Source organism: Tenrec ecaudatus, chromosome 4 (assembly GCF_050624435.1).
Source record: "Tenrec ecaudatus isolate mTenEca1 chromosome 4, mTenEca1.hap1, whole genome shotgun sequence".
In the NCBI taxonomy this organism is placed as follows: Eukaryota; Metazoa; Chordata; class Mammalia; order Afrosoricida; family Tenrecidae; genus Tenrec; species Tenrec ecaudatus.
In genome coordinates this window covers 21,446,346-21,455,955 of record NC_134533.1, presented here as the reverse complement: position 1 = coordinate 21,455,955, position 9,610 = coordinate 21,446,346, and the positions used below count along the sequence as shown (strand labels likewise).

General features: G+C 36.6%; 1 protein-coding gene across 1 annotated transcript; it reads left to right on the top strand.

Annotated features, from left to right (window-relative positions):
- Positions 1 to 6,052: 6,052 nt before the first annotated feature.
- On the top strand, positions 6,053 to 7,932 carry LOC142446530 (olfactory receptor 4C15-like). The gene is made up of 2 exons (XM_075548279.1): positions 6,053 to 6,094; positions 6,943 to 7,932. Exon 2 carries the CDS (start codon positions 6,958 to 6,960, stop codon positions 7,930 to 7,932), a length of 975 nt encoding a protein of 324 aa, XP_075404394.1. The 5' UTR covers positions 6,053 to 6,094; positions 6,943 to 6,957.
- The last annotated feature ends 1,678 nt before the right edge of the window (positions 7,933 to 9,610 follow it).

The window sequence follows — 9,610 nt, the reverse complement described above, 5'->3', positions numbered from 1 at the left end:
CAGTAGACCAGATTCATTATTTCATAAGGATTATTTTTAATATTATTCATGATATTAATTTTCAATTATTTTCGGTTATCTTAATGATGTGCAATATTTTCATATTTATTTATTATATGTAATATGAGTGCCACTGTGATTTAAAAATAATTTGGTAATTTCAAGCTCCAGTGGGTCTCTATTACAACATCTTTGTTTTTATTGTACAGTATAGGTAGAAATACAGATACGTAAAAAAACATAAATTTGCCCTGCATTTTCCTGTTTCTTCACTCAAAGACAGTAAGATTACCAGGGGTGTATGGAATAATTTTTTTAATAGGTAAGTTGATTCAATAAGCTTGGGAACCTCTGGTTTACATGATATTTCCATAAAAATTCCAAAGAGATTTCTTCAACTGAACAAAGCCAAAACTCTATTCTTGGCTCCAGAACCATCCCTGATCTGAGTCCACTCACGACATCCTATATCACGAGCGATGGTACCTTTGGCTTTGTTGCTTTTCTCTTTCCCCATATTCATCTTATCAGGACATCACACTGGCTTTAACCTTAACATGTACCCCCAACGGAAGACCTCCTTGTTGTTTACAAAGCTGTCTTCTAGTTATTAGCCCCCATTATCTTTCATCTAGATTCTGGTAATTTTCTCTTACCTAGCTAAAAGAAAGAAAGGAAGGAGAGGAAAGTTGTGAGTTTCATCAATGCTACACTGCCCCCTGAGTGACACATTTCCTCCCCACTACCCCTTGGCAAGGGATGTCCAGTTGTCTACAGATGGGCATTGGGTCCCCATCATACACTACCCTCATTAACGATGATATGATTTTTTGTGTGTGCTTAATAATACCTGGTCCCCTCGACCCTTCATGATCACCTATACTGGTGTGATCATTCCATGTGGACTTTGTTGCTTCTGGGTTAGATGGCCACTTGTTTACCTTTAAGCCTTTAAGACCCAAGACGGTATAGCTTTTGATAGCCGGGCACCACAGCTTTCTTCACCACATTTGCTATGCACACGTTTGCCTTCAGATATTGTGTCTGGAAGGTGCTTATCATGGAATGACAGTTTAGTGGAGCAAAGTGTTCTTGTATTGAGGGAGTGTTTGAGTGGGAGCCCAATGTCCATCTGCTACCCTACTACTAAACCTATAAATATATGCACATGGTTCTATTTCCCCCATAATCATAAATATATTTACATATAAACATACCTGTATTTAGGCCTCTATGTATACCCTTTGCCTACTACTTCTTTCCTCTATTTCCTTATGTTTTCCTCTTGTCCAACCACCATGTTTAGCCTTCATTTGGGTTTCTGTAATTCCTCTCAGTTACATTGCCCTTGGTCAATGCTTCCTCTCCGCCACTATCATGATCCCAATTCTACCTTACAAATCTGGCTAGACCAGAGGATGTACACTGGTGCAGATAGGAACTGGAAATACAAGTGATCCAGGACAGATGAACCTCTCAGGACCAATGGTGAAAGTGGTGATACAGGGAGGGAGGAGGGAAGGGGGGATAGAAAGGGGAAACTGACTTTAAGGAACCACAGATAATCTCCTCCCTGGGGGATGGACAACAGAAAAGTGGGTGACGGGATATGCCAGGCAGTGTAAGATATAATAAAATAATAATATATAAATTATCAAGGGTTCATAAGGGAGGGGGGAGGGGGGAGAGATGGGGATAAAAGAAAAATGAGGAGCTGAATCCAGGAGGCCAAGTGGAAAGCAGGTGCTTTAAGAATGATGAGGGCAACAAATGTATAAGTGTGCTTTACACAATTGATGTATGCGTTGATTGTGATAAGAGTTGTATGAGCCCAATAAAATGATTATAAATAAATAAATAAAGACCTCAAAAAACTGAACAACAGAATAAGTGACTAGATGGAATTAATGAAGCAATGTTTCTCATTTTAATAATTCAACAAAGATGTGCAATGTCCAGTATAAATGTTGTACTGAGCACCGTGGATCTGAATGACTCAGATTTATGCTTAGACAGATTTACAATGAAAAATATATTTTCTTTTTATCTTCAGTAAGCCTTATATGATTTTACTTTTCTAAACAGACCCACTCTAACACCTCGATGTCTTCTAACAAATTGCATTCCCCCCTTTTTTACTCTTTAAATGTGAACAGAATCAAAAGAAGTACCAGTAACAACAAAAAAAGGAAATAAAGAAAAAAGATGGAGAGAAGAACTAAGAAAAACCTATAATTGTTCAGAGACTTAAAAGTCCTGCAAACACGTAAGCAAGTCAAACAACATAAAAGTATGTCTTGGAGAATCATCCTGCTGTGGAAATGGCAAGCTCTGGGGACACGTGGGAGGTAGTTTCACAGGCTCATGACCGCTCAGGGAAAGTGCTTAAATTCCAGCTGGACGCGAAGGAGGAAACATTTCTTCCTTCAATTTGCTTCCTTTGTTCCCCAAGACCATGTTGGATGCGGCACTTGGGAAGCAGTGGAGAACATTCACCACAGTGGGTGCTTGTGGGGACCTTTTTCTCTCTCTTGCATGGAGAAGTAAGACCTGGAAGCCAGCTGCCCCATGGAGGCAGCCACTCATGCTCTCTTCTCAATAAAGAAGACGCTATAGCCCTCATCAGAATTGCTACGGAACAGAGGGATGGTGAGATTAACAATCCATGTATATATTTTTGCATTTTCTCAAGGGGTTTCAAAGTGCTACGCAGTGCTTACAAGGGTGAGTCCTGTGGTCAGACTACTACATTTAATGTTTGGGTCTATCAGTTATGTCTTGGGCGCCTTTGATCACTTTTCTGGGGGCATAGATGCCTTTATATATAGGGAATGCTAATGTTAGCAAGATTTGTAGAGATGTATGAAGTAATGCCTAAAAACTGCTACATCAATAGCAGCTATTAAAATATACACCTTTTTCTGCATGGAAAGTACATATTACTTAAAGTTTAATAAAATTGCATCCAACTTCATCTTGCAATAGTCAAGTTAAATCTTAATCACTTTGGACAGTAACAGATAAGTAGTTTGCCCTAGTTATTTCTTTAACATTCTATTTATTCTTTCTGAATACATTATCATTCATCATTTATTACCTGAGACTCTCCCGTCTTGGACTAGAAGCATAATAAAATGATTTATGCAAGACATAGAACAGTCCTGTGACTTGACATTTTCACTACATAAACTATCTCAAGAAGGTTTGAATGACTGAAGCGCCAAACTGTTAAAATGCTATTCAGGAGACCTTTGCCTCTCTTCTACAATTAGCCAAGCTACTAAGACAGACCAATGATGACTCAGGCATCCGTCAGGAAGAACATTTGTAGAAATCAAGAGAGTTCATTATTTTTTATTCCAGAAATAGTGAGTGTAAAAGATGTTTGAGAAAACAGATCCTGCAGGTTTTCAGGGAAGAGAAATACTTAGTTAGAGAGACGGTAAATATTGTTGAAACAAAAAGTAAGAAATCTTGAACCAATTCTAGTGAACAAGGTAATTTAAAAAGAAATGTTACTAAGATGGAATTATAATATAATGTTCTATTTTTATATTAGCCACATTATATATATAAAATCTTAAAAATAAAAAATCCTAAAATATTCATTTATAGCTTGATTCCTTGAAAGACCATTTCAAAATAATTAATTAAAATAACAACTTTATTTCTAACTCTTCAGATTTGAACATTATATATAATTCAAAGATGAAACAAGTACCTATTGCTTTTAGAAAGATAGGCATTCCAATAATTTTGACTCCTACTGAAATGAGTAGGAAGCAATGGTAAGTTGGAAGTAAATTTGTAAGGACACAGCCCAAGAGATGACCCAGAGTCCATTCTACACAGCTGGCCTTGAGGAGAACTTCTAGCGATTTCTGAGGAAGCACATTCCTCTCAAGAAAGAAAAAAACATAGGATTTCCAAGGAGAAATATGGACAGAGTTCCATGCTTCCAAAGACAGAGACATTACTTTTAAGATGATTATCAAAGTAAATGTAGGCTTTGGGCAATGCTAGATCTCATGGTATGACCAATTATGGAAAGTTCACAATAATTTTAAAATTTTAATGCAATATTCTAACCAATAGTTTGTCAACATAATTCCACCTATTGAAACAAATTATGTTGGCTAACTAATTAGATTATTCATAAAGCTCACTTCCTTTTCCTGAACTGTTTAGTTGATAAAAGTAGGGCTAAATTGATAAAAATGAAAACAGCTTTATATTTTTTTAATTATATAAAGATTCATATTATGACTGAAGAATCTGCCACTGAAGTAGGTTTCATTCTAGCTTCCAAAAATATAGTAAAAACATGTACATCACCAAGATTGTTGCATTTTCCTGTTTATTTCATTTGACATACTATAAAATATTTACCTTCTATATTTTATAATATTCCTAGCACTTTATTCAGAGTATCATATCCTATTAATTGGAAATGATCTGGTTTACATATGTAAACATGTTACTTTTTATGTTTTGGGTTATTCTTAAAGTTTATTGCTATAAATAAATGAAATTCTATCTTTCATATTATAAAATTCCCTCTACCTTATTTCACTTTTAGAAAAACTGTTTTGAATTGTAGTAACCTGTATAAACACATCTACAAGCATGCTTATGTGTTTGGAAATATTTGTTAAGTGCTTTCCTTTTTGGATTCCATGGATGGAAATTATGTCATTGCAATATTAACAGTAATTATAATTTTAAAAAACATACACACAAAAATTGATTTATTTTAGTCTGAAGACTCATTCAGTTTCATAGCTCACTTTATGTATAGACACTGTTTATAAATAATGATATATATATTTCACATTTTCAAAACTTTATGTACTTTTTCAATCATTTATATAACTGTCTTACTGGATTCTAAAAGACAAAACCCACTCAGACTCCCGGTGACCCATCATCGGGGTTTCTGAGGCTGTGGATATGTATGGTCCCAGACAGCCTTGTCTTTCTCCTTTCGAGCCACTGACCTGGTTGGTAACAGTTCAACCCTAGCAGCCAGCTCCACTAGGGCTCGGTTAGATTCATGAAGATTAACGTACAGCCAATTTTATTTTCTATGTATATTAAACAGCTTCCATGAGAGATTACTTTAAGTCATTTACATTTATTGGACCGAATCAGTATATTAATAAAACATTAAGCCCTGCTGTTCTTTGGTCTGTCTTTTAGGAAGCATTGCATTGGGCTGCGAACTGCACGATTCCAATTTGGAAGCCACTAGGTGCTCCACAGGAGAAAGATGGAGCTTTCTACTCCCATAAATAATTACATTCTCAGAAACTCAGAGGCAGTTCTACTCTTTCCTATAGGGTCCATATAAGCCAGAATCAGCTTAAGAATCTGGCAGTGAGTTTGGTTTTCTGCGAATATATAATCACATAAACTATTTGGTAACTTTCCATTATACATACAGGCAAGGACAAAAATCATTCTTCAAAGCTGTGTCTACCTATGAACAATGAAGTCAAAAGTTGAAGTAATCTTCTGCTGGACTCCTGGAAATGCTTTCGATGGGTAAAATATCCAGCTTATTGAGACCATAATAAACAGTGTGCCACAATTGTTTTATCATAAGCAACATTTTCATATTTTCCAAATTGGCCATCACTGGAATCCTGTGAGATGATCAGGTATGCTATATCAGAATTAATTTAAAACAAAGTTGTATAATTTTGAAAGTAATATACAATGAGGACCTGTAGTTGACAATATTGGGCCATTGTTTTAATAAACATTTGGTAAAAATTAATAAAGACTGATTTGTATTCAACATGTTGCTTCTATTACTATCTATATGGTAGATATTAATTGGTATGTGTATATGACCTGTCTATAGATATATGTTTGGAACATTATCTTCTGATTACAAATCCTTTTCAGTTTCTTTCCCTAAGGTGTCTGATACACATGAACAAGGAAATCTGGAGATGTTAAGCCAGAGAAGTGGTTAGAGCCTGTGAAAAAGGCACCCTTCCTCAAGAATTCTCCCTAAAAAGACACAATCACACTGCTTTTTGTATTGATACCAGGGAATGGGCTGGGTTTGGAAGTCAGTAAATCCCACATTCACTTTTTGTTAATTTTTTACCTTCACCTCTCACATCATGAGTTTATCTCTCATAAAATAAAGCCAATGAATCTATCATGGATTGTATCCTAGATGGTAGAAACTGAACAATCACTTTCCTTGAAATATTTCACTTAGTCATATGATCATTCTAAACTATCTATTAGTGTTATCAGCTTCTATTGTCCTTTTAAAATGGTTAATTAAAAACAATTAACCAATCCCTTTAGTAAACTCTGGCAAGGACACAGCCATCCTTCAAAGCTGAGTCTCCCTCTGGGCAATGGATGTAATTCTCAATTTGCTTGACATAGAACTAGGCAGTTCCCCCTAAGCCTCAATGTTCTATAGGTAATGGTTTCTCTTATCTTCAATTCCGAGTTCAACTCAGATTTTTAAAGTAAGTTGGAGAGATAAGTGTCACCCTCAAATCAATCTTGAACTGTATGTTATCTCTTCTATTTGTACTTAAGGCAGTCCCCGGATGAGAGGTATGTTTTCCATGCCAGTCGTTCTGATTCCCATGCCATGCCGATGGCAGCCATAACTAATACATTGCAGTAATCTTTCCCTCAATGTTTGAATGTGCTTCAGAGGACCCAGCATTTTACTCTACAATGACCTAATCAGTGTTGGCACCTCAAGAAAACAAAACAACGTCTCACTCTTATCATGTTGACCTCTCTTTAAATATTTAAGCTCAATTCTCCTTGATATCATTACAGTTCTAACTTTGTGCTCTCAGCAGTAATAGACGCACTTAAAGTTTGTTTATGAACATGCTAACCTATGGGCTAACTATACTAGCAGAATGAAGTAGTAAGCTAATATCTCTTTATTTTTGAAATTTCAGAATCTACATGGTCATTATGGGAGCTTCGACTTATTTTTCTGAAGACATGAAAAACCAAAGTGTTGTGACAGAGTTCATCCTTTTGGGACTTTCACAGAATCCAAATGTTCAGAAAATCATATTTGCTTTATTTTTATTCGGCTACATTGCAACCGTCGGAGGCAATTTGCTCATTGTTGTGACCATTCTCAGCAGCCCAGCTCTCCTGGGCTCCCCCATGTACTTCTTTCTGGCTTTCCTGTCCTTCCTGGATGCGTGCTTCTCCTCCGTCATTGCCCCAAAGATGGTAGTGGATTCCCTTTATGAGAAAAAAACTATCTCCTTTGCGGGCTGTATGACCCAACTCTTTGCTGAACACTTCTTTGCTGGAGTAGAGGTGATTGTCCTCACTGCCATGGCCTATGACCGCTATGTGGCTATTTGCAAGCCCCTGCACTACCCCTCTATCATGAACTGGAGGCTCTGTGGCATCCTCATGGCGGTAGCCTGGACCGGGGGCTTCGTGCACTCTGTGATACAAATTCTCTTCACTTTCCAGCTGCCCTTCTGTGGCCCCAACGTCATCGATCACTTCATGTGTGATTTGTATCCATTACTGGAACTTGCTTGCACGGACACTCACACCCTTGGCCTTTTGGTGGTGGCCAACAGTGGGTTTATCTGCATCATAAACTTCTCCTTGTTGCTTGTCTCCTACTGTGTCATCTTGTTGACCCTACGCGCTCATAGCTCTGAAGGTCGGAGGAAAGCTCTCTCGACCTGCGGTTCTCACATCGCTGTTGTGGTGTTGTTCTTTGTCCCTTGTATTTTTGTGTATGCACGACCCCCAGCTTCGTTCCCCTTTGATAAGATGGTGGCCATATTTTATACCATCCTAACTCCCCTGCTCAATCCTTTGATTTACACGTTTAGGAATAAAGAAGTAAAAAATGCCACGAGAAAGCTGTGGACAAGATGGGTTTTCGTTACTGATGAAAAATAAAATATTAACTTAAGAAAAACAAACCATCACATAGCAAAACTTTTGATGAACAAGAAGGCAAAATGGACTTAGAAAATAACTTATGGATAAAGAACCTTGTAAGATAGAAGGCAACGTAATAAAACAGAAGAATATTAATGTGGAGGTCAGGTATCGTTATTCCATGCTCAAATAGCGGATTATCTCAGAGCTGGCAGCTCAGTATTCTTATGTCTAGTAAGAGAACTGAATTTTATGTGCTTACTTGGAATGTAATAAGCAAAAGAAATCAGTAAAGAAAGAAACTGTATTATGTATTAATGTATTTATCAGTCACTCCATGCTTTATAAAAACCCCAAAACTGTGGAGTAGAGGGCAGAAAACAAAGAGTTTAGGAACAGTATCTTACTGAAATTTTTTAACTAGAAATTTTTTTTTTTTTACTTTCAGTACACTGATGCCAGTGAAGGGAGGCTGGTGGCACAGTGGGCGAGCTCTTGGCTGCCCCCCAGTGGAAGCAGTATGTGGCAATCGATTTCTCAGACTATTATTGCCTTGGGCACACTATGCTGCCCTTCTACTGTGTCCTCCAGGGTTTCTGAGATGGCGTCAGTTGAACTCTAAGGGGAAGTCATCCCAGTCAGCTGGATGGGTTTAGAAAAGACAATCATGATGTTAAAAAGGCATGGACCATAGCACTATCAGTAACTCAACAACAGTTGTTCCTAAAACATGTAATTCCATCATTTTACATCAGTCCATTGTTATTGGCTATAGATCTGAATATTTTCATGGGGAAAAACAAACAAGCAAACCATGATGGGTACTTTTCTGCTTTTTGGATCTGGTGACCATCCCATACCAATCACCTATGAGGAAAGGAAGGAAGGAATTTTCATAGGACCATTGTGGACTACCTTTCATTTGAGCTAGAAAGGGAACTCCTGTCTGACCCCATTTTGAACAAAATAAAATCAAAGTTGCAGGTGTAAAACTGTTCACCGGTTGAATATAAGCCGCAGGTGTAGATTGAATGTGATTCTAAAGAGGAACTCATCCAATATAATTTGTGATTGCAATTTTGTTGACTCTGTCTACCCTTGTAAAAATAATTCAATTAAAGCAGTAGTGAATAAAAGAAGCACTCAAATTCACACAGGTCTGCACTCCATCTATGTTTTCAAAAATAACAGTCTCCTCTTCTGGCTACTCTTCACGTACCCCCAAACAATTATCAACTTCTGACATAGTAAATAATCATTTCCCCATTTCAAATAAATTTATTCTTCTGTCTAAACTAAATTATGAGGCAGATAATTAGCTTCTACATAGCTCACTAATGTATCATTTTTTGTCACAAGATCACAGTAAATATCTGTTGAGTAAAGAATGTAAGTCTAGTACATTCCCTTATTCAAAATTAACTGTATCTATAAACCACTAAAAACCCAAGTTTATAAAGATAAACCTATTATTTAATTACTGACTTATTACTCAAATATGTCCCTTAATATGAAGATTACCATCGTTTACATTTTTAACATGTATTGAAAATATTTCAAATAAGGCAAATATACTAGTTATGTTCATAAATTTATATAAAAACTTTAAAATTCCTATGCCTATACAAAAATAAAAAATGTGTGCTCCTTTTTTGTCTCTATTCTTTCTCCTATCACCTATGAAATAAATTGTGCT